The sequence below is a fragment of the Fistularia commersonii genome, chromosome 21 (genome assembly GCF_037954325.1).
Source record: "Fistularia commersonii isolate RoL2024-O1a breed Wild chromosome 21, RoL_Fcom_v1.0, whole genome shotgun sequence".
Classification (NCBI taxonomy): domain Eukaryota; kingdom Metazoa; phylum Chordata; class Actinopteri; order Syngnathiformes; family Fistulariidae; genus Fistularia; species Fistularia commersonii.
The window spans coordinates 13,564,094-13,588,550 of NC_141304.1; the positions used below are offsets into that span (position 1 = coordinate 13,564,094).

Sequence of the window (24,457 nt, forward strand, 5' to 3'; positions counted from 1 at the left end):
TGTAAGTCGTTAAATTGTGGAGATTTTACTGACATTAAACGTGGGTCGTCAGACAGAAGTTGTGACCCGGAGAGGAGAGCCGAGCAGAGCATCCACCGCGGTGCCGCGCGTCACGTGACCACCTTGTCTGCTGCTGGCTGAGTGAAGCGTGTTAGCAGGTAATAAAAAAAAATACAAAAAAAACAACCAGAATTTTCTCGTGTTTTCGAGTAAGCCCTATATTTTTTGATGATGTTTAGATGATGTTATTGAAAAGCCTTCGCTGAAACAGTCGGTCGCTTTCGTAGTCGCTTACTCGGGACTGAGAAGGTTATCTTTCGCAATGTTCGTGTTGTCTTGTATCCCGGCGAGCAATGTCGGGATGGGATTGTTCTCCTGTGCGACCGAGGCCCTTTCACTAGATGTGATAACAAATTTGACTTTATCTGTTTAGCCCGTTATTTGACAAAAGTGATGTATCTTTCATAATTACCCCGCTCTTGAAATGCGGTCATTTTAAACGGGCTCGTAAAACGGCTGCTCGTTATCAACTTGAACCAGATTTATATTGTACCGTTTGCTAACGTTAGCCGCATCCTAGCCGAGCATCGTCAGAATTAGCATCCGCGAAGCTAACTCTGGTTTACGCTAGCGACGACAAAAGGATCCTCGATGTCACAAATACCCCGTATGGCACAGCTTTCCTGAAAAAAACATGCGTTACGGGAATCCTGTGTTTTTTTTCCGATTTTAATGGAATGGACTTTATAATCACGCCGTCGCAGGAATCCACTACACCGATTGGCTAGCGTTAGCATCCCCTCAAAACAATGATCCTTTTGCCTTAACAAAAAATAAGACAGTGGATGAGGGAAATTGAGTTTTAATTACCACGCCAATAAAAATATAAATAACCCCCTCCGCAACTTTATAAATATAGAGCTGTCATTTACGCTAGACTATTATAAATTCAATGAAGCGGTCACTGAATGGATGTTTTTGTTGTTGTTGTCGTCGAAGAACGTCATTATTAAGTGTGGCAATATGTAAATGTATAGTCAGTAAAAATCAAACAAGTGGACAGACATTGTAGGTGTCGTGTTTGATTTCTCCACAAATAAAAAGTGTTTCAGTTCTGATACAGTTAGATTTTTCACCCATTTGGAGCATTTCCTCTTGCATTAGCTTTGTTCACACCAGCAGCCAATGGCGTTTGTACTTGTGTCTACGTCACTCAGGCAATGTAAACTGGAATGCCATTGTTCTCTAACATAAAACAAATGGGTCAGTTGGTAAATCTGTGGATATTACTGTAGTAACAAATATCTTTTGCTACAGTTTGCATTGCATGGTATTTTTGCATTTGTGAAACACTGACTGATCGGTCTTTTCATCTATTTGCAAGTGGAAAGCAAGGCTTGCTGTGTTTGTGTGTCGTTTGAAAGTTGTTGAGGTTCTTTCCCCAAGAGACTTGCTGGGTGATACCCCATGGTCTTGGTTTCCGTATTTACATGTAATTTGACTATTTCCACAATCCAGTTGTCAAATACTCTATACAGAATCCAGCATTTTACTGCACGCATATTGATTTGGACAAATTTCTCAGTCAATTTGAGCTTGCTGTCGAGCCTTAGAAGGGAATGTGGAGTTAGGGTGTGTAGTGTTTGTTTTTACACACACTCATAAGCGCACATGTACCCACACACATACACACACGCATGCACGCACACACACACACACACAGTGGCCTTTACTGTTTGCAAACGGACACTGGGTTCCTCTCCCTCCTCGACCTAGATTTTCAGCAAAGCTATTGCATCACCAGCCCAACTGTCTTCTGCTCCCCATAAGAATCATACAACTGATTTTGAAATAAGATGGAGCTCAGCTCATGATGCATTGTCCCTGAATCAGCCACATTACCTCCTTTGAACTCACCGATGGTACAAGTCTTTGCTGCAACAGCATGTCCGGCTGTTGTAGGTTAAATAATTGCTCATCTTTTTAAACAAACTCTGCAAATGAAAACAGAATAAATCGTTTAGACCAGGTTAGGGATTATAAATATTTCGTTTTCAGTCAGTGTGTTTAGTGATGTTCACCAGTTTGCACAAGCTTTAATCCATCTGTGCAAACAGACTGTGGGTAGATACTTGTTCTCTTAAATTCAAGCCTGCAGCTTATTTGATATTGTTTCATGGTGATTTATTTATTTGCATCCAAATGTAGCTTATGAGACTATCCAGTTGTTTTGCTGTTTTGCCTCAATCTATATACTACTGTCCAGTTAGTAATTGGACCATATATTATAAGGGTCAAATAGAAGAGGCGTTCTTTGGGTGGATATCTGCTGGCTATATAAGATATAAAGAAACTGTGGCTGTTCCCCCCAGAGGATATTCATACCCAACAAATTCAGCTAAAGACAGGGATATTAGGAAAAAAATTGCAGGATTTCTTATCTTGATATCCGTGAATATCAGTGTTCATGCTTAGGTACAGAAAATCACTGGTCCGATTCTTTATTCATCATCTTAGTCTGACCATTAAGTTTGTGAGCCATTCAAACTGAACTCATTTTGACCTGAAATGTCTCAAAATAATTTTTCTGAAAAACTGGACATGCTGATTCCTGTCACGCGTAACTTATTTCGCTTTTTTTTTTTAAATCACAATGCTTGATGATGATTAAAAGTACAGTGATATTGCAACTAGACAGGAGTCAGTATGTCCCAGTACATTGTATAGACCTCATTTTGAATTTATTTTTTTCTTTATTTTTAAACTCTTAATGTTCCCTTTCCAGGTTTTTCTATTTTGTACATACAGAGTTTTGTATATACTGTATATGATGAGCTCGCTGGGCACCGACAAGGCCCGGGGCCCTCGAGAAAAAGTGCTGCCCGCTCCCGCTAACATGTCACAACCACAGAAACAGATACAGGTGAGTCGTGGCATCCACATAAACGCCGTTCATACTGAAATGGATGATAGCTACTGTTCTCAGTAATCAAACCTATTCAATTTTTCTATTCATTGAAGGCTACTGCTGAACAGATCCGGCTTGCCCAGATGATCTATGACAAGAATGATGCTGACTTTGAGGACAAAGTTAACCAGGTGGGTCAGACCTGCCTTCTTCAGTGCAGTTCTTGTTGTTTTGGTCCAAACTGAATTTGGGGCCCATTGGTCAAATGATATTAACAATCTCATATTTTGCCATTGTAACACCTCTTTTCTCGTTGCCCTCTCCAGCTGATGGAGGTGACTGGCAAAAACCAGGATGAATGTATGGTAGCACTTCATGACTGCAATGAAGATGTTAGCAGAGCCATTAACTTCCTTCTGGAGAGCACCTCGGACATGGTAGGTGTGCCGAAATGTCTAATTTAAACATCTCATCTGGTTTAAAAACAATGAACGTGATTTGTAATATTAGACTGTGTAAAACTACTTTTGCTTGGATTAGAAACAACAGAATGCCTATAGTTTTACTACAGTGGATGATTAAAGTTAAGAGGTTTAGTAATGAATGCCAGGATGAGCAGCGATTGTACGAATATTAACAGCTGAAAAATGAGTGGGATTTTGTTAGTTTAACGCTGAATGACATTTTGGAACTTTCATTCTTTTTAAATGCTAGTTTCAGGCAGCACACATGTGTGTCCAACTACTCTAATGAGCTCAAAAGTTTCACAGCTCAAAGTATGTGAGGTTCTCTGGCACGGTTCCCTCTAAGACGCACGCTTGCGCAATTGTGTACTGCTCCGGTGTTCTCCGCACAGCAAATCTATGCTGAGCACAAAATAAAATCCAAGCTGAACTGTAAATAAAATAAATGTGTCTAATTTATTTACAGTTCAGCTTTGTTGTGTGCGGAGAACGCGCCTTAGAGGGAACAGTGTAATCTCTGGTCATACAGTTACGTTGTTTCTCTCAATTTCAGTGACTTTGAAATAATTTCCACAAAATATATGGAATAGGTTGGAAGGATGGAAAACCCAATTTTTCCACTTAGTTGTAATTAGATTCCCTTTTGCTTTTCTCCTCACCGTTGTCCATAAATGTCTCTTTTTCCACATCTTTTTCTGATGTGATAATTTTGTTGACCGTGGATATCACCAGAGTTGTGTGACCCAGCAACTTTACCTACTACTCTAAATATTCTGTTTAATTTAAAAACAGCAGTCAAAGATGTTTTTTATACATCCCCTTTTTTTCATCATTACTAAAAAAAGAATTATGGTACATGCATGGCAAATTTAAAAGGTTAAAAAGTACATTTTAAGGTTACATGTATGCCATTACATGTAATCAGATAATCTCAGAGATTTCTTTTCCCTATAGCTATGAAAATCTCTGGGTTTGCTGATCAAGATGTGTGTGTGTGCGTGCGCGCGTGCGTGCGTGCGTGCGCGTGTGTGCGTGTGTGTGTGTGTGTGTGTGTGTGTGTGTGTGTGTGTGTCTATTTGGCAATTGAAGCCATTTCCAATGACGAGGGGAAAAACCCAAAACAAAACCTATGAAATGTGATAGTTAGACATACAGACTAACTCAGAGCCTCCTATTTATCCCTTATGTGATAAATAGACCTCATTTAACTTGTCTGTACGCTTCCAAATGATGAACACATGTATCTGTTCAATAGCCAGAGTGTTCCTGTCCCTTTTATACAATTTCACTTGCTAACAAAACAGACAGTTTGATAGCAGAAATGAGAAACTATTTGCGGTGAGCTGTCTGTGACTTGTCAGTGATATTTGAGTTGTCACACGTGGCTTTACTTGCAATAGAAATCTGCGGTTTGTGATCTCCAAAGATCCCGTTTGTTCTGAGCTTCAGCAGTAGGCGGTGGAGTCCTTGTTTCATGACCGTGAACCCCATATGCTGCAAATGGTATTAAACTCCTCAGTGTCAGGGGGCCATGTATTGTTGGTAAAAATAGACGTGTTGCCCCTCATTGTTCTCCACCAGTGATGCATGTCTGATGTTTTCCCTTTGTCTTTGTCTCTATTACACAGGTGCCGTATAATGCACGGAGAAGCTCTTAGAGGACTGATGTAGTCCATTTTACTGGTGAATGAAAAGACATTAGTCAGCATACCACACTGAATCGCAGTGTTGTTCTGGCTAGCAGCTAATCCCTCTTCCTCGTAGTGGCTTGCGGCAAATTATAAATTTGGTCATAATACCTTATCCAGCTATTTGTGTCAGCATCACAGTAATATTGAGAATCAAATATGCAAATCCCTTATTATGTACCTGAATAATGTCCAGCTCCTGAGGACTCAGGTCTAAGATGCATTTCTTAGCACCTTCCACAGCAGTGTGGGGACGCCTAATCATTTTCATGGAGAGGTTTCTTAGAATAGTAACTTGCTGGCTTAAGACAGAGTAGGTGGCGGGTGGTGGCGGAATCGTGAGTCAACAATATGAGCCCCGATAGATTAAAAACTCACACTCCGTGCAGGTCACTCCTTCAGCACTGGAGAGCGCTTTGAGTTTCAAGGTGAAGACAACGGGTAGAGCATCTTCTTCCCCCTGCAGCTGTGAGATGTTTACAACCAGTGGATGGAACGTCCTGTTAGCCACATGGTTTGTGCTTCTAACGCCGTCATGTTCTAATGTAGCCTTTCCCCTTTTTTGGTTGTTGCTTCCTTGTATGTTTAGACCTCATGGGAGACTGTAGGCAAGAAAAAGCCCCTGGTAAAGGAGGGTCCTTCAGAAAGCAAGGAGAACAAGGAGAACAGGGAGAAGAAAGGAGATAGAGAGACCAGTAAGGGCCGCGCTGCTGTCAACCGCAAGGGCAAAGGGGCAACCCGCAGCCGACAGGGTAGGAAGAGTATATGGGTCCTTCAACTTGGTTTGTTTATTTTTAATATCATGTCTGACGACCATGTCCTGTTTTCTACGACCTGTCCTTACAGTTCACGCAGAGGAGAACGGTGTGGAGACTCCGCCAGTGGACCGAGCTTCGGAACGGGGTCGGCGGGGGAAAGGAGGCCGGGGTGAGAAGATGCACATCAGAACCGCTGTCGCTAACACCCGATGAGATGTGGTTGAGATTTTTTTGTGAATGTTGCACAGGCTCTGGGGGTCGGGGCCGAGGCAGAGGACCAGCTGGGAGCCGATTCTCGGCCCAGGGAATGGGGTACGGTGACAACAAAACATGTCTTAGTCGTCATCTTAATCCTAATTTTTAATAATTTTATGTTTTTGGTTTTTTTTCCTCATAGTGGAAAGAAAATGTATTTTTTCAGTCAGAAGTGGCTTATGGACGAGTGCAGGGATAGCTTGTCTTGAATCTACAAATGACAGTCCATTTTTAGAACCCTGACAAGGCCTGATTGTATCAAAAACTGTACACGAGCACTAAAAACACTGAAGTCAGCATACCTAGAAAATACACCCTCAGTCTTTTTTGTTGTAAGACTGCAGGTGACTGTAAAACCCCAGATACCAATAATGTCTACATGAGCAGGTTGGGGACATTCAGCTTACTATGGAAAAGGGGACGTATTCCAATGTCTCAATTCCAATAGCTCTCATTTTCTTCCTGCCATTTAGAATTTTTCATTAAGGCTTGATATTGCTTGCCTGAATCTCATTGCACCGATTTTCTTTTCCTCTCCAGGACCTTCAATCCAGCCGACTATACCTCTGAGGCTAGCACAGGGACCACTCAAACAGAGTCTTGGGACACCGTGGCCAACAACAGCACCGATGGAACAGGTGAACTTCTGGCCAAATTTTTCTGCCTCCCATAACCAGTTACTTTTTACTGTTTTCTTGACAAAACACAACATTCCCCTATGTAGACAATATTTGATGCAAGTGCTCGAAGCCTTGAGCTTCATGAATTGTTTACCAACTTGCTCCCTCCTCATTATCCTTTGACTCACAGTTGCTTGGAGGAATACTTTGGAGGATTGGGCAGCTGAAGACTGGAATGAGGATATCAGTGTGAGTGCACAAAAAGAGAACGTTAGAAAAAAAACAACAACTCCGTAAGCCATTATTTTTCCATCTGTACCTACAACATAGTCTATTTTTGCGTATGGTAGCTCTCTGAGACCAAAGTGTTCACCTCCTCGTGTGCACCTGCTGCTGAGAATCATATCACACCTGGGCAAAGGTAGGTAACTGTCAAGCCTTGATTATAAATATAATACAATTCTTTTTAACCATCGAATTCTGCGTGTAAAATTATTTAATTTACCAACTCTCTGTTTCAGTCTGGACCTCGCCTCTCTGCTGCAGAAGCCTGCGGTCGGTGGAAGGGAGGTATCTTCCTCCCCATCCTCTCAGAGTCTGGTCTTCACCAACTCGCATCACCATCAGCCGCAGCAGCAGCAGCAGCAGCAGCAGCCGCAGCAGCCGCAGCAGCAGCCGCAGCAGCAGCCGCAGCCGCAGCCGCAGCCGCCACCTAGCCGCAACACATGTGGCGGCACAAGCTACGCTCACGCCGCCCTGGTAAAAACACAAGAGCATTGCTTCTTATTTTTCACACACGCGACAGAAACTCAGAAGCAAAGACTCAAGGTCACTTCATTTTCTGCCAGTCATCGGTCCTGGGAGCCGGATTCGGTGACCTGGGCCAGGCCAAGAGAACGCAGCCCAGCGCTGGAGCTCAAATATTGGAACAGCTGAAGGGTCCTGGCTTGGGTCCGCTGTTGTCATCCCAAGCTGCCCCTCCTGTCAGCAGCCAAGGAAGCAACACCTCCATCGGCAGATTGCCAGGCCTCGGAGCACCTGTGCCCCCACCCTCATCCTCAAGCTGGGACATGAAGACTTCAGAATCCAACAGCTCCGCGCTGTCTTCACAGTTCACCCGTAGGTGTCCAAGTAGTGTGAAGAGAACACGCGATATTCATGCACACACACACACACACAGCTATTTCGAGTCCGGACGTGTGTTTCGTGTGTCCAGGTGACTTTGGCCTTCAGCCTGAGCCTTCCCTCGTGCTGAGCCAATTGGTTCAGAGGCACACCAGCCCCGCCTTGCCTCTGCCACGTCAGCCCAGTCCTCCATCACAAGTACCCCCGTCCCCTGCCTCACCCGCTCCCCAGCTCACCGCCATGTCGGCGCAGGCAAGCCCGGTGTTGGCTGCTGTCGGTGCTAAACCTCCTGCCCCCACCACAGGGCTGGACCCTCAGGGCAGCGGCACGCCACAGCAGCAGCGGGCGCATCTTAAAGGCCAGAAACGAAGGATGCCTCCCACTTCTAAGGTAGGATTTATCTGCTTGGTCACTGTGCTAAGGGCTTACCTTAAAATCTCTTTTTCTGAAAAGATTAATGTGTAATCCTCTGATCTGACAGTTTGGTTGTAGGAAAATTATCATGACAAATTATTTGACAAAATCAGCATCGTAGTGGTCAAATATTTCCGTAATTCTCATGTCGCAGATCCCTTCTACGGCAGTAGAGATGCCAGGCTCAGCTGACGTCCCCGGTCTAAACCTTCAGTTTGGAGCGCTGGACTTCGGCTCGGAGTCTGCGCTGACAGATTTTGGAGTTGTTGACAAGTCTGTCGGGGCCTCGTCCAGGGAGTCTACGTCAGCCCCTGCCTCAGCACCACCCACATCTGGACCAGGGACGCAGAGCCAAACCAGCCTGTACTCCAAACCACTCAGGTACTGTCGCACCCTGCTGAGTTGCTGGATCTCAAAAATATGTAGTCGGAGAGAAAAATTCGACAGATCTTATTGTGTAAATTTCTTTACATGAGGGATTTCACGCATTGGAGCAATTGTTAAGAACTAGAACTTCTTGTCTGTATTGTTGTAATAATGTGCTCTGTTTTTATGCTCTTGTCTTGCTTTAGTGAGTCACTGGGTAGCTCTCTCTCCGTAACCCTCCCCCTGCCCCTCTCTTCATCTGAGCCGGTATATCACTCTTCGTCGGCGGCGCTACCCAGTCTCACACCTCCTTCATTAGGAACGGTCAACTCTGCAAATCCTCCCTCCTCCTCGCTGACCACATCCACCACCTCCTGCGCAGTACCTTCCTCCTCCTCCCACTTCTCCGCAGTTGGTGGAAGTTATGAAGCAACCATGCCCCCTCACACGAGACTGGCCTTCTCCCAGAGCAAAGATGCCTCCGGGCCAGTCATGGTGAGTAAAAACACACCAAAAAAATCGTCTTGTATTTTCGCCAGGATACTGAGGTGCAAAATATATGGTTCAATGTGGGAAAATTGTCATTTATTTATGGTTTGCCACAATAAAGATCATGAAGTTTTGCATTTTTCACACGACCAGTGGATCGTTCTATAAGCTGTTTGTTCTGATCAGAAGGTACAAATTTGCCATTTGTCGATATAGTGGTCTTGTTCTTTAATTGATACGAGACAAATTGTCTGTCTTCTATTCACAAGAATGGACTGAATGGGATAAGGACTCCTGCTGCTTTAGACAGTAAGCTAGTACAATTATTTCTTTCATGTTTAGTAATTAACTGTAAAACATTTATGACTGCACTCCTGTTTCTCACAAATAAGGCACAAAACATTATTGTATAACACACATTAAAATGTCTGTCTTGCCTCCTCAGCTTCCTCAGCTTCCTCCACGCCAAAGCCTGACTCACCGTCTCTCAGTGTCAACACCAACGGTGCTCCAGCACCCACCTCCCTTTTAACCTCCGCTCTGCCTGCACAGAACACGCTTTCCAACTTGGCACAGGACATGTCATCAGCCAGCCAGTTGAACGCACTCAACAGGTAACAAACACACACACACACAGAGCAGCCCAGTGGCGTGCATGATCGTGCTTGAGAACGACGTCTGAAATCGATTTGAATAATAGATTTATCACTTAAATAACCTCAAGTTTGAAGTCTTAAATGGCAGCACATCACTGCCATTCTCACTTCTCCAAAAAAGTTTTATTTTCCGCAGTTATTTTGTTTGACAGTAAAACGCCTGATCTCAACAGACAGTGTGGTTAAATAGCTAAATAACTGCAGTTACTACTCCCAGTGTCAAGCACTAAAATAACCTAATTATTGAGCGCACCTGAATATAAGCTGCACCAGCTCAAAATAAACATAGATATTTGAGTACATATATAGGCCCCACTGGTCGAAACCTGCTTGTGTCTTGTTGTAACATGAGATATTAACCCAGATTTATTTTATAATAATTTTTTTTTGTTTTTTTTTTTACTTTTTAATTAAAGACATACTGGTAACATCCACAAATACGTACTGGAAATTTGTTTTTTTTCCGAACAGTGCTTGTAACACGGCTGGTGAAAAAGATAGATAATAAATAACACCCCGAAAAGTCCATCCATTTTCTATCTCCGCTTTGTCCTACTCCAGCTAATCTCTTATCTTCATCTTCCTCCTGCGCACTAAAACCATTAAAGTCGTCTTCTTTGGTGTCGGAATTGAACGGACGCAGAATTTCACGGTCATTTCATCGGGCCGATGCGACGAGGCTAAATGTGCTCATTAGCCCAAACAAATCCATAAATTAGTCACATCATTGTTTAAGCTGCAATGTTCAAAATGTGTGGGAAACATAGCGGCTTGTCGTCTGGAAATTACGGTACATATGGGGGAACTATTCCAAATAGAAGTCACATGATAATGAATGTTCTTGTTTTAAACTGATTCTTTTAATAAACTGACGTCTTTTTTTTTTTAACCTGTAAGCCACCATCGGCATAGTTGTCTGTACTGATCAGCCTTCCTTCTCCACGGTCTGTCTTCGCTCCACAGCCTTGCCAGCAGTCATTCCTCAGCTCTGGGCTCAAGCTCTCTCACTGTAAGTACTTGTTTAGTTTAGCTCCAAACGTTTGCTGAAACCCTCCATTTGATGGCCTTCTTCTTCTTTGTAATAAAATGTAAACGGAAGGATTTGGATTCAAACCCGGAGCCTTCATGATTTCCACTTCCAGATCTACCTGTGATAACAAAACCAAGATTTGGACTGGATCTTTAGAGCTTGTAGAATTTTTTTCACTGAAATAAGCCACAGTACTTTATACAGGGACATTCAGTTAGAACATTACAGCTACTTTAATACTATTCTGTGCACATGTTGTTTTTATATCTCTCTTTCCCCACACACTTGATAATATCGAGCCACTTATAATAGAGCTTCATTTTGTTAAAAGTACATACCGAAATGTTGTCAAGCTGGCTCACAACTCAGTGATGGGAACAGGGAATCCCAAATGGTCGGTTCATTCGCTGCATATGACTTTTTATCCAAACGGATGATTAATGCAAACTGTGTTACAAACTTTACAAACAAGTCAATGAGCTCTATTTAAAAAAAATACATATTTTAAATTATTAAATATTTTGAAGGATTTCTGTATCTTAGCAGTGAGCCTTTCCTACCACTTAATGAGAAAACTGCTAAAAGGTGAAACAGATGACTGTGATTTACAAGGTTAACACTCTGTCTGTGTTAAATGGACAGAGAAAAGAATGACACTGAAATGTATTTAGCAAACTAATCTCTGATAATGTGGCTGTGTCTCCTCAGTGTTGGCAGATTAAATAGCTCTAATTCTAATTCCACTGATATCTGCTTTGTCCCTGTCAGTACACCAGTGTTGACAGCAGCATTGTAAGCTCTCTGGCACCTACCTCAGGCGCCTACACATCATCGCAGCCCTCCGTCTCAGCACACCATTCAACTCACAACAGCAGCAACAGTAGTAGCAGCAGCAGCAACAACATCAGCCACCTGGCCACCATGGGCGGCAGCATGAACAGCACAGTCGGTGGTATCGTGGGCACAAGCGCTCTTCACTCTGCTGCCACTGCCGCCACCAGCGCCGTGCTGGGACTTGGCTCCAATGGAGCTTCTGCCACTTCCAACCTCTCTGCACCCAGGGCCACCCCTCTGCTCTCCTCCTCTACTGGTACACACTTACAAACAGGTCTTCACAGATGCATGTCCAGTTATTGTTAGACTTTTTTTTTTTTTCATCATGTTGGTTAAGTATATACAAATATTCCGCTTTGGCTTTGTGTTGACAGGTAAAGCTCCTCCTAACCTTTCCCAGGGAGTACCTCCTCTACTCCCCAACCAGTACATCATGGGTCCGGGAGGGCTGCTCCCAGCATATCCAGTAAGCAGTTGTTGTTGTTGTTGTGTGTGTCTCTATCAAGGAGAACAGCAGTTGCGATCTGTTTGTCTTCTCTGTTCACTTATGTTACAGTCTGATCTTAAACTGCATTCATTTTAATCACATTCTGCAAAAGAGATTACTCAAATGACATGCTTGTTTTCTTTAAAATGATTAGCGTCTCTGGAACTTCTTTTGTTGCCGCTCACGTCACCTGTTCCCTCTGTCTCACAGCAGATCTATGGCTATGAGGACCTTCACTTGCTCCAGTCCAGACTGCCAATGGTGAGTATCTGCTGATATATCTCATCATGGCAACTGCATTGACTTATACCACACACTTAGGATAATACATTTTTGTTTTCAGGATGTTGTTTGCAGAATCTTTCCTAATGTTTCCTCTCCTTGTAGCCCTCCTTGCAGGATTATTATGGAATCACATTCCCCGGTCCTACAGCAGCTCTCTCCAGCAGAGATGGGACCCTAGCCAACAACCCATACTCAGGTAAACACCTTCCCGCTGTTGCTCGTCCTTTCAGGTTGCAAAATCTAGTTTGGCGGTCGGTTTTACATCTTTGCTGTTTTGTTTTTTAGGTGAAGTCACAAAGTTTGGCAGGAATGACTCCACCTCTCCAGCACCACCTACAAGCCTGGCTGCCCAGCAACCACCCCAGGGCCAGAACCAAGGACAGAGTCAGGCCCAGCCTCAGCCCCCCCAGGGCCAGCCTCAGCCCCAGGGCCAGCCGCAACACCACAGCAGTCAGCAGGCCTTTCTGCCTCCAGGCTACAGCTACACAGGCCTGCCTTACTACGCCGGAGTGCCCGGCGCCGTACCCAGTGCTGCTGCATTCCAGTATGGCCCCACCATGTTTGTCCCACCTGGGGGCCCTGGACCGGCCTCAGCCAAGCAGCACAGCATGGGCCTTGGCCTCGGTAACCCGTCAAACAGTCCTTTCCAGCAGCAGACACAACAGCAGCCTAGTGGTTACGGCCAACACACCTTCAGCTCAGGTCAGTAGCACATCCACGCTCGCTGTAAAAACACCAGTTAGTAAGTTGACGTCTTGGTGTCATATTCATGCAAAGTCAGTGGATTTTCCAGCACAGGGAACGGTTTTATAGAGTTGAAAATCTAAAGCCGCCGTCCTGTTGTCCAGGGTACGAGGAGCTGACTGCAGGGCCAGCAGGAGTGGACTACAGTAAAGGCTACAATTCCTCCTCTCAGGCACAAGCCAAAAATGCTGCTACTGGGCCTGGTAAAGGTGAGCAAATCAAGTCAACTTTACTGTCAATACGGACATACGTTCACACATACGAAGCACTGAAATAGTCACTCCAAAATCCAAGGTGCAAAAGTACAAAAAATTATAATTTTAATGGCGAATAATGAGTTAGATACGGTTAGGTTTGATTTTTAAAGTGACACGAGTGCTAAGGTGAGGTTGCAAGAAAAAACGATAGGAAAGCGATAGCAGTATGAAAATGCAGTTGCATCAACAGTCTTACAGTGCATTTTGTTTTTCATTTAAGTGAATGAGTAAGTCAGTCCATGCAGGAGTTCTTAGGGCAGGTACTTGATGACTGTGTGTGTGCGCATATGGGTATGTAGGGGTGGGTCGGCAGAGCTTGGAATACGTGTGTGTGTGTGTGTGTGTGTGTGTGTGTGTGTGTTTGTGTGTGTGCGCGTACTGAAAGGGTCGAGGGAGCAGAGCAGGGAGGGAATTGAGCTTCCTGACAGCCTGGTGGATGAAGCTGTCGTTTAGTCTGCTGGTCCTGGCCTGGAGACCCCGCAGCTCCTGCAAAATCAAAATCTGTTGTTTGCTTTTGGCCGTTGTTAATTGTCATGGTTTTGTCTGATTATAATTCCAGGTGTCTCAGTGACGTCAAGTAACTCGGGCGTGCCAGACATCAGTGGAAGTGTTTACAATAAGACCCAGGTGAGCTTTAAAACATATCAACCACCCGCCTGCTTTATGTTCCTTCCAACGGCTTTCAAGGTGATGTCTGCATCGTCTCCTCTCTCCGTAGTCTTTTGATAAGCAGGGTTTTCACGCTGGGACCCCCCCTCCCTTCAGCCTGCCATCAGCGCTCGGGGGTCCGGGGCCTCTAAACCCCGGAGCAGCTCCTGGAGGTTATGCACCGGCCCCCTTCCTGCACATCCTGCCGCACCAGCAACCACACTCACAATTGCTGCACCACCATCTCACTCAGGATGGACAGGTATTGCTTGCAGGTGTTGTCAGTTGTCACAGGTTTAAATAACATCGATGTTCATCAACGTCACAACACGTTCATTGTTTTGATGAATGAGCGACAAAAGGCACGCAACGGTTTCTGCCATAAATCAGCCGAAGTTGTTTGTTGATCAGGTGTTTGTGTCTTTGTGTCCAGGGTGGTCCGAGCCAGCGTGGACAGTCCAGCAGCCTGCAGCAGAAGAGCCAAGTCAACAAGTCAAGCTATGGCAGCTCCCCCTACTGGGCCAACTGAGGTGGCTGCAATTATGGTGTGTGTGTTTGTGTGAGCGCCTGTGTGTGTGTGCGTGTGTGTGTGTGTGTGTGTGTGCGCGTGCGCGCATGGACAGACAACCAGCACATGGTGCCACACTTGTGAATCTGACTGACTGAAAATATGAAGGGACAGATCATTTTATAACACATGCTACACCACACACACACACACACACACACACACACTACCACCCCTCCCCTTTGTTCTGTATATCCTCTTTTCAAATGTATGGCTGTTGTATGTAAAATATATTTATGTATGTATTTATACAGTATATATGTATGAGTAGGATATTAAATGTGCTTTTCTGCATTTTTTTTTCCTTTTGAAGGGCATTTAATTTAAAAACATGGAAAGATGAGAATGCTAAATCATGGAGACAAAGTTGGTGAATATACTTGAACACAAGCATCTTGTGATGTGGATTTCTTTTGTATGCATAACTGAAGTGAGAATGATGTATATAGATGCTACACATCATTTTCATGGCAAAGGCCTTTTTTTTAATTTTAGAAGAAGATGTTTTGTAATTATGGTCTCCTGCATTTGTGAATCCTTATACTGGGGGTTAATTGAGTTTATAGCCTGAGTTCTTTTTGCCCAATTTCCCTCCATGTCTCTTCATTCCTCAACTCTTACTAGATGGTTGGATTCACCAGCCAGGCCTTGATGTCATTTTAACATTGGTTTAGTCCTTATTGTCCAAAATTAAAAGTTCTGAGATGTTTCTATGGGTCTTGCATCAGTTTGTGTAGGATTGTTGAAACCGGCTTTGCCTGTGCTGTGCAGTCCAAGGCCATGGGTAAGTTCACAACTTCAATTTTAAGTCATGGTCAATGCAGTGTGAATAACACAGACACAGCTCCTTCCACAGACCACTGTGTAAGAACGTTTTGGTTATTACACTATCAAGTAATCCTGAGATGTCAGGGATGGCTACACAGCTTTGACGTGGCAAGTTGTGCGGCAAAAATACCATCAATTTAGTTTGTAATGAGTATACAAATATTAGTTAATTTATTGTATTTGGCAAGCCAACAGGAGGGCGAATTTAACTGTGAAATGTTAATTTGGAACATTAACTGAAGTGAAATAGTTACAAAGTATTAGTTTCCCACTATCCGCTTGCATTCCTGCAAGGAATGAAACCCCTTTCGCCGTGTATTTAGCGGTTTTGTTTAAAAGCTCTCCACAAAATACTAGAGGTTTGGAGTGGCCAAGCGGTTTTAGTTTACTGGCCTTCCAATCACACTAGCTTCCATTTCCTGTCAATCTCCAGGAATCGAACTCCCTGAGCAAATTCTTACACAACTTCAGCCCTCTAACACTTGATGTTTGAAGACTGGCGTCTAAAGCAATAAATGACATAGAAAAATACTAAACAAAGTTTTATTTACAAAAGTACACGTTGAAGTAAAGGCACAATTACAAGCGTATCTTTGCATTTCGTTCTGCTTTCAAATAAATTGTAACAAAGCTGCTTGCAAACTAGTTTAAGAGAATTACCATGTGTTTCTGTACAAGTTGTTTCAGTCTCTGACCACATTCACTCAACATTTTTCTTCTTTTTCTTCTTCTTCTCAGACACAGGCGTCTCTTCCACAATCTCTGCGTCCAAGGATTCAGCTTGGCGTTTCTTTTTCTTTATCGGGGGGTCTGTGTTCTCTGCCACATCATCTGCGGCTTCCTCCGCTGGAACTACTGACTTTCGTTTCTTTTTCTTTGCAGAGGCCCCCTCTGCTCCGTTCTCTTCAGCTGTGGTCTCTGTCTGCTCATTTGGCTCTGCTGCTTTCTTCTTGCTCTTTTTCACAGCAGCTGTGTCTCCACCTCCATTCACCTTCAAGGAAGCACAAGTCGAAGTCAGGATGGACGGCAGCTCTACTCGTAGGTCCGTACCAACAATGGGAAACTGCGAACCACAGGTAACCTTTTTTTGTAATCTCACATTTGTCCAACTCTTATCAGTGGATGAGTCCATTGTTTGGGACCAGCCAATGGTTCTGAGTAGAGACTAGTCTTGCATGTCGTACACTGAGAAGGGACCATCAATCTGGGTCAAATCTCAAATCAACATGCTGGCAAACTGTCGAAAATGAGTATTGAACATGGCCTGGAACTGTCCTAGAACACAGATTTTAGTAGTAAATAGCAGAAAAACAAAACCTGCTTGTGCCAGAAGAACATCCCAGGAATAAAGAACCATGTATGAAGCCTTGTTTTCAAACTTTGTTTTAACACGCCTGCTGCTGTGACAGTTTCTATGGCTCTAATTAGTACAAGACCCACTTTTCACTGGTACTCACCTCAGAATCGCCATTGGTTTCGCCGTTTTCTTCAAGTGCTTGCAACTTCTTTTCACGCTTCCTGCGTTTCTTTTCCTTCTTTTCCAGTTTCCGCTTGATTTCTGCTGCGACATCAGTAGCCTAACAGGGAGGGGGCACATTTGTAATTCCAATCCGGATAGTCTGATAATGAGCCTTGTGAAAACAGTGCTGCATCAGACTCATTAAATCAGTTTTGACCCTCAGCAAAGTCAGGGTGAGACATTTCATCACTTCACAGCATTGAATAAGTCACAGTCTTAAAAAATAAAAAGGCATGTAGAAATCCCCAGTGAATTCCTCCTGAACCCAGCTCACCTCTTTCACAGCCTCTTTCATGACATCCACGTTTTTCCGGGGTAGACTGCCAGTCTCGTAGAAAGACAACCGTTCCTCGACCTGTTCGCGTAGTTTGTCGCCAAACACACTGGTGGGGATTTCTGAAATCAAAATGAAAAAGATGTTATCACAGGAGACTTTAACAGCTTCCCCAATGCAAGAGTGTTACGTTGCTCAGGAAAGATTAAATCAACATCAGCCCGGGGGCTGTATACTGCTGACGAAAAATGAGCATCATTGCAAATCGGTTTGGTATTTAACGGAGCAATAAATGCCCCGAGTTTCTCACCTGAGAAGCAGTCAATGCGTGAGGCAATGGTGCATTTGTTTGCCAGATATCTGGAGATGCGACCCTTGTTCTTGGCCGCGGCTCGGCCAATGAAGGTGGAGTGGAAGATCAGTCCGTACTTGGGTGTGTTTCCACGAGTTTTGAGGGCCCTGTATGAAAACACTGCAGCATTTAGCACCCGTTTTGTTCGCTTCAATATGCAGAGGGTATGTTTTGAAAAACAAGCTATTTTGTGGAGTCTCCAATAACTGCTTGCATAAGCCTTAAGTTACTTGGGTCTCTTTTGAGTACCGTTCTGACTTATAAAAATCAAGAACAGTCTGCTTTGAGCTAAAATTAGCCGATCAAATCCTCTACCTCTGTGCTGTGAGTGGCTGCTCAGACTATGGGGTGCAAAAGAGCAAGAGGGATCAGGCCAGAGAATGCCTCTCCGTTCACCCTGCTCGGCTCCTGCCCAGCCCTGCCATCACTGCAACCACTTTCCCCAGCAGGGAGGGGGCGCCCCAGTACCTGAACAGGGCCTTCTCTGCTCCAAGGATCTGAACGGTGGAAGCTGGATACTTGGCCAGGTTGGTTAGACTCCCAGCATGGGAGATCAGGCGAGCGCCCACCTAGAAGCAAGCAGAAGTAGCGTTAGATGGTTTATCCGAGCGCTGTCCTTCGAGGCACGAGCTACATTCAGAATGACCATCAGCACCAGAGGAGTTTCTCATCAGGAAGTATCAGGGGATTGACAGATTTTGGCATGACATCATTGGTATCCTACGCGTCAGACTTGTAAATTTCAAGATTCAACACCACTCACCACTTCTCCGATCAAAGCTGCCAGGTTTGGAGCTACCACGCTCATCTTGGAGCGCAGGTATTCCTGGAGCTCGAGCCGGTAGTCTGACAGCGAGATGACGCGGCTTGAGAACCTCTCGATGTTGATAAGGTCAATGGGCGATATATCCATGCCTGCGCCGGCAAAGGGGAGAATCTTTTTAACGTGTGTTGTCATTTCAACAGTATTGTTAAACAGCAAACGCGTGATTGTTTCTCTCGACAGGATCCGCAGCGAGGAGGTGTGCCTTCACCACAGGTTTAAGAGAGTGATATCGTCTGCCCCCCTGTGTTACCATCCGGGGACAATTATTAGTCCGAGGTGGGCATAAAAGGGGCAATCGTTTCCAAAAACAGCAAGATTTTTAGACAATCGCTGATGCTCACCCATCGAAGAGCGAGATGCCTCAAGGATGGCTTGGGCTTTGGCATTGTCCATCACCACTTCTTCCAGACCCTCCAAACTCTCTTCCGACAGCTCCTTCCTGTTGCCAATGAGCTGTGCCAGGCGGCAGTACATGGAGTTGTCAGACACGATCTTTATGAGCTCTGGGAAGTGGTAACCATACCATTCACTGAAGACAGAGGGGAGGGAAATGTGATCAGCAAAGATGTAAGAAGACAAGACTTCTACCCGTAGAAAGTGACAAAAGATGCCTCTCCCGACAATAATGCTCAACCAGACAAGACCAGCAGAGCCAATTTGTAGAGAGAAATTTATGTACCTCCCGTTTCTATACAGACCGTGCACAGAGGGTCTCAGTCTGTGGTAAGCATTAGGAGGTTTGCTGTCCTGAATGCATCAACAAGCGAACTGAAAGCAGGTGACGTTCTAGTTCTTACCGGACACGCATGGAGAAAGTGTTGATGTCTTTGTCAAGCTGGTCCAGTAACGCGATGGACTGGATGATCATGTTGTCGGCCCTGTTAACATTGAATTTGACCTTGGCTCTGGAGTAGCTGTGACCGAGACCCAGCTGGGCTTTTGAGGCAGCCAGGGCGGTCAAACCTTTCACCAGAGAGTGGAAGTGGAGACGTAAACCTGGGGGAACAACATAAGATTGGTTGGGGTCGGGTGGTTCTGGCGCCAGGACAGATCTTCTAGGGTGGCTGTTCAGATTTTCAGTATGGACCATCACAAATTCAGGGTAACATGTTCGCATCACAACAGGGCACCGTCTGGTCGACTAAGCTTATTGATTTGTCGAAGAAACCCTTGTTAGATGTTCATACCTCTGGTTATCTCTGCCACAACTCCGACTGTCTGAATAGAGACATTAAATTCTTCTTGTATGGCTGCTCCAATCTTTGCATCGGACACCCCCAGCACTGCTTTCTTCTTTCCAGAAGTGGGAAGGTTTGTCTCAAGGAACAACTTCAGATCAGCATGAACCAGACCTGCAGAGAGAAGGAGAAAGCTTAGGTGTGCAGCAGGACAAGGAACCAGATTCAAGTACGCAATACTCGGGTGTTCAGGTTTGACATTAAAGTAGTCAGCATGTTAGCTCAGTGGATTGACAGATTATTAAACATCATTACACCAGATGACATTTGAATTGAATTCCCCCCCTCAAAAACCTACCCTCAGAGATGGCGTTGATGTTCTCCAGAGCCGCCTGGGCTGACTTGAAGGGGAAAAATGCAGCTAAGCTAACCATGCTGTTGAACTTGGCGATACTCAGCACACTCTCCTCCACCTGGAGCAGACACTGCAGTTAGGGGACTGCACATAGAACACGTACAACGGTTCGAGCAGTGGAGGCCTGGGCTTACCTGAGGTAGCAGCATGCCGATCTCTTCCACCTCTTTGACGGCGAAGAGGGCATATCCGGATGCATGCTCGAACAACACGTGCAGGAGCACCTGCAGACAGAGCCAAGGTATTAACATGAAGACATTCAGTCTTAACTTGAAATGATGCAAGAATATGCTATCCATGTCTGCATTTTCTCCCCTGAAATTTCCCTTCTTCTGTAATACATGACTTACGGTTATTAATCTATCCGTTAATACACATTTCCCTCCAGATGTATTGACATTTAACCATGTCAAACCATGGTAGATTAATGTTTAACCATGCTGATCCGGCTTCCTATACTACCTTCATAAAGCTATAACTACTATCATTTATAGAAAAACCTCCTCTGGTTTGTTAGATTTAAAGAAATTTAGGTTCTTGGTATGAGGCTTTTTGCTTGTCAAAATTCGTGCAGTCATCCCCGCCATCGCCCCGACACGTGGTAGCAGCGAATCCACGTGTCGACCCGGGCGAAAGAGTGGCGTTGAGCTAACTTGTGCTAGCGGCCCTGCTAGCCTCGGCCTGAAGAAGAAAGCTACCGTCATCTAGCCCTGAGGGATTTAGGGTATAAAGCTAGCCGCATTTTATTTTGTTGCATAACCCTATATATCGGTTAATGACTATAGTAATAATCGGTTAATGCGGGCTGGGTTAAAGTTCGACTGCTAGCGTTGCCACACAGACGACAAGCTAACTGTTGCGTCCATCTTGAGGCCTTTATAGTTATTTAAAAATGTTATATTAGGAGTAAACATTCGTCAGATTATAACCCTGGAAAGTGGATAACAGGCTTGAGATATCTGCAATAACAGTCAAATGTCGAAAAACACTTTTTCTTACCATGATTAGTGGTTATCGGCGACAGTGCGCAGTACGATGTGCTCTTTCTGCTGCTTCACCTCACGAAAAGAGAAGGCGACTGGGATGAACTACGAGCCACAGCCAGTTAGATGCCGCGAGATCACGTAAGACATCGCGAGACTTCACACAAACTCCACTTTCACCCCCCCCATGATCACAGAATGAGTACAAATTTGTAATAAAGAATTGAGGAAGACCTGTCAACAGTTGACATCAAATGATTACATTAATTTACAATGTGTTACAATGTAATGGAATTATTAATGTAATGATGTATTTCAACAGTGCTTACAGTGCTACATAGTTATCCAAAGTGAAGGTAAATTCGTTTGACCAAAGATACCGAATATAAATTGTTTTTAACTATCATTACAACAATCCTGCGATGAGGAGATGGAAAATATATAAATAGAAACTGTGACAGTGAGGTGGTGCACGCATGCCCCAGAAGGAAATAACAAAAGCACTTATCTACTTGAATTGCGCCAAAATCGGATACAGCAGTGACAATCTGTCTAATTATCCACTTGTGAAAGGCATTTTGATGACACAAACCCATCCTGCAATCTTTCACTGATGTGGGGGAAAGCCGTCATATTTTGTGAAAAGCGCCATTAAAGTTCCTTTGTGTCACACGGTTTCTGAGGAGCAGATGCATGTGAGACTGTGTGAGTGCTAGTATACAACACCGGCGGGTCATAAATGTGTCAAATATTATTCAAAAGCAAGGAATTTATGACAGACCCATTAGGACAGAGAGTCCTTTTGGGTGCAGCAAAGACTTACAGCTATACACATCTTTTTCAGTATTCCTCTTATCATACCTGCTTTCTATTTATATTTTCATCACAAGTGTTCTAATACAAGAAAGATAAAAGATAATTTAGTTGGGAAATGTCTTCCAGTTATAGCACTGAACTGCCAAAAGACTACTCGGTTTATGAAATAACAAAGAATGCCTTTACATTTATTATGCTATAGGTGAAACCCAATTATGTTACACATGCTGTGCCACTACAGTTACTAGTCATGTTTGATTGGATTGTACAATGAACACTTTCATTCATGCTTTTTCATGATTTGTAAAGATAAAGCTTGCACATGTGTGTCTGCTTTATAAAGTTGTGTATTTTAGGAGATGTGGAAACAAACCACAGCAGACAGCTGCAGAGTAAGGTGACACATTATGGAGGGAGAAATTTACTGTTTATGCATCTATACAGAAGGTGTTTTTAATTGTAAAAAATGTCCTTAGTGGTGTTGTTTTGTAAGTGCCACATTCAGCAGGGCGGAAATATAAAGCGAGATTCCTAAGTAACTTCTGTGTTACCGAGAGGCTGAATGAGAGTGGCTGAAGGAGTCTGTCGAGGAGCGGATGTGAGGGAGGACAGTAAAAAAGGAGAGGGCTCGATATAAAGGCTGACAGGGACGCGCAGACACTCAGACTGGTAGAACTCAGCTCATCTTAAAGCACACTTCCTTGATCTACTGACCAGGGCTGACACAGCACGTGAGTAACATATGGCCTCTCCTGCTCCTCTCTCTTTGTCTCCTGGGCTCCCCTACGCCCCCTGTTACCGCTGCCTTTCCCCTCTCTGACATCCTCCTTTCATTCTGCTCCGTTTGCGTCCAGAGCCGTCTCGCTGCTGTAAGTATGGCTGGTTCACTCTAGCTGTTTATCTCGCTTGTCACTGGAGCACTTTGTTGTTACTTACATGCCCTCCCTCCCCCCTACTTTTTGTCAACCTTGCATAATAACATGGGAGTTCTTCTTGCTGCTCTTTTCACAGTTATTGTTATTCATGTTGACTGGTTTCCCCTTTCTGGCCAAGAAGAATTCCCTTTTTTTTTTTTTGAGTGCTGGGGTCAGTGCCACTCACCTCTGCTTGTATCCCATGTACTGCATGGACAGTCATGGATACAACCTACACTTCAAATGTAGGGTTTATGGAAGAAAAAAAAGTAGTTTTTCCACTAAAATATGACTTTTAATGTCATGTTGACCCTTCATCTCCCTCTAACCGCTTGCTGATTTCGGGCCATGGTCTTGCAAACTACTTTTTTTTAACCTTCATAGCCCCCTCCATTTTTCAAAATGTTAAATTCTAAGCATTTCAAAATAATTTTGTACGTTTGTCTTACTGCTGTCAGCCAAGTCAGTTCATGTTTACCTGGAAATGGAAAACAGGCATACGTCCAGCCTTTGAAAGTAATGCAAACTTGTACAATATTTCTCCGTGTTTGCATATATGTGTGTGTGTGTTCAGGAGGCAGCAGAATGAGCATGCGTGGAGCCGTTGCCGGTTGTGTGGTGCTGGTGTGCTGCGTGGCGCTGCTGGCTGAGAGGACACAAGGGCACATCACCTTCTTCAGCCCGAAGGAGTTGAGGCTGATGAAGGTGAACAGCTTGTGTATGGCGAGAGCAGTCAGTGAACATTTATTTAGTGCAAACAAAGTTCTATCAACATTCTTTCAGATTGATCCAGACGGAACCCATAAGGGGATGTTTCCCCCAAAATTATTTTTAATTTTTACACATTATATATATATATATATATATATATATATATATTAGAAAATATAAAATATAATATATATATATTTTTTTTAAACTTTTTTCTAAATATATATTTTCTATATATATGAAAATGGCGTGCTTATTCACAGTTGTAAAAAATATGAAAATGAAATAATATAAGAATGACAAAATAAAATGAAATTTAAAAAAAGGAGAGGAAAAGGTCACTTTTTTGTAAATTTAGTTGTATTTAACATAGAATAGTAAAATTTTAAGTGATGAGATAATTGCCTTTTCCCTCTGCTAGATTGGTTGTTACCCATTTTACGGATCACTGAACTAGAAATTGAAAACATTATCTAAATAGCTTTAAATTGGCAACACCTTTGTGTAGAATAACATTTTTCCAAAAACCTTAAAATAATTTTCTGTAGAAATGAAAGAAAATATGTTTTAAATTATATATATATATATATATATATATATAACAGCTTAAGTAGCAAATCACCTAAAATAAATGATCCCCTGAGACGTTTAAGAAAAGGCATAAACGTTTGTATCTTTATTGTGTTTGGACCGGCTGTTCAGCAGGAGAGAGAGGGCAGAAAAGACACGGAGACTCGATCAGAGGACGACCACTTTGAAGGAGTTACCCTGCAGGACCTTCCTCAGATGGAGACGGGAGATAATCTAGTGAGTGAAGCAGAAAACTCCCAAATCTTTTTTTCAGCCATTCGTGCTTCTGTCTCATATGTCCCTACTTGTGTGTGTTGTTCGCATCCAGGATAAAACAGTGGAGATCTCAGTCCATCTTTCCCCCAAGCAGCTCGATCACGTTGCTCCAGTGCTCGAGGAGATCATCCATGAAATGGTGGAGGAGCATCAGAAAGGTATTTTTCGCCGGTGCAAGAACGAGTGACGCGCTGAACGC

The 24,457-nt window shown here is 43.8% G+C and overlaps 3 protein-coding genes and 2 non-coding genes across 9 annotated transcripts; 2 read left to right on the plus strand and 3 right to left on the minus strand.

The window, feature by feature from the left end:
* The first annotated feature begins 95 nt into the window (after nt 1–95).
* On the plus strand, nt 96–14,890 carry ubap2a (ubiquitin associated protein 2a). 2 transcript variants are annotated; one of them, XM_086168049.1, is made up of 27 exons: nt 96–158; nt 2,786–2,923; nt 3,022–3,099; nt 3,235–3,345; nt 5,650–5,812; nt 5,907–5,987; nt 6,067–6,130; nt 6,614–6,711; nt 6,884–6,942; nt 7,044–7,114; nt 7,215–7,452; nt 7,542–7,812; nt 7,910–8,208; nt 8,387–8,613; nt 8,805–9,093; nt 9,357–9,396; nt 9,533–9,701; nt 10,707–10,752; nt 11,542–11,881; nt 11,982–12,073; nt 12,305–12,355; nt 12,482–12,575; nt 12,665–13,081; nt 13,228–13,332; nt 13,940–14,007; nt 14,099–14,290; nt 14,462–14,890. In XM_086168049.1, the coding sequence occupies exons 2-27, from the start codon at nt 2,828–2,830 to the stop codon at nt 14,555–14,557; spliced, it is 3,855 nt and encodes a 1,284-aa protein (XP_086024175.1). In that variant the 5' UTR covers nt 96–158; nt 2,786–2,827; the 3' UTR covers nt 14,558–14,890. The 2 variants fall into 2 exon arrangements, with proteins under 2 accessions (XP_086024175.1, XP_086024176.1); XM_086168050.1 differs by having other exon boundaries at nt 11,542–11,863.
* Nucleotides 14,891–15,953: 1,063 nt separating this feature from the next.
* nop56 (NOP56 ribonucleoprotein homolog) lies at nt 15,954–21,091 on the minus strand. Of its 4 annotated transcripts, none has more exons than XR_015107753.1 (13): nt 20,988–21,091; nt 20,123–20,212; nt 19,932–20,046; nt 19,583–19,747; nt 19,193–19,391; nt 18,737–18,924; nt 18,333–18,484; nt 18,038–18,138; nt 17,528–17,676; nt 17,218–17,339; nt 16,882–17,001; nt 16,524–16,699; nt 15,954–16,415 (listed from the first exon to the last, which is right to left on the minus strand). XR_015107753.1 is itself a non-coding variant. In XM_086168054.1 (13 exons), the coding sequence occupies exons 1-13, from the start codon at nt 20,988–20,990 to the stop codon at nt 16,412–16,414; spliced, it is 1,494 nt and encodes a 497-aa protein (XP_086024180.1). In that variant the 5' UTR covers nt 20,991–21,091; the 3' UTR covers nt 15,954–16,411. The 4 variants fall into 4 exon arrangements, 3 of the variants coding, with proteins under 3 accessions (XP_086024180.1, XP_086024177.1, XP_086024179.1); XM_086168054.1 differs by having other exon boundaries at nt 16,524–16,609; XM_086168051.1 differs by lacking the exon at nt 16,524–16,699 and having other exon boundaries at nt 15,954–16,487; nt 20,988–21,090.
* On the minus strand, nt 17,073–17,139 carry LOC147222385 (small nucleolar RNA SNORD57). Its single transcript, XR_015107831.1, has one exon. It is a non-coding gene; the product is annotated as a small nucleolar RNA SNORD57 (small nucleolar RNA).
* On the minus strand, nt 18,558–18,679 carry LOC147222386 (small nucleolar RNA SNORA26). The gene has a single exon (XR_015107826.1). It is a non-coding gene; the product is annotated as a small nucleolar RNA SNORA26 (small nucleolar RNA).
* Nucleotides 21,092–22,560: 1,469 nt separating the features above from the next.
* Nucleotides 22,561–24,455, plus strand: mlnl (motilin-like). Its single transcript, XM_086168061.1, has 4 exons — nt 22,561–22,656; nt 23,276–23,406; nt 24,118–24,219; nt 24,311–24,455. Exons 2-4 carry the CDS (start codon nt 23,287–23,289, stop codon nt 24,443–24,445), a joined length of 357 nt encoding a protein of 118 aa, XP_086024187.1. The 5' UTR covers nt 22,561–22,656; nt 23,276–23,286; the 3' UTR covers nt 24,446–24,455.
* The last annotated feature ends 2 nt before the right edge of the window (nt 24,456–24,457 follow it).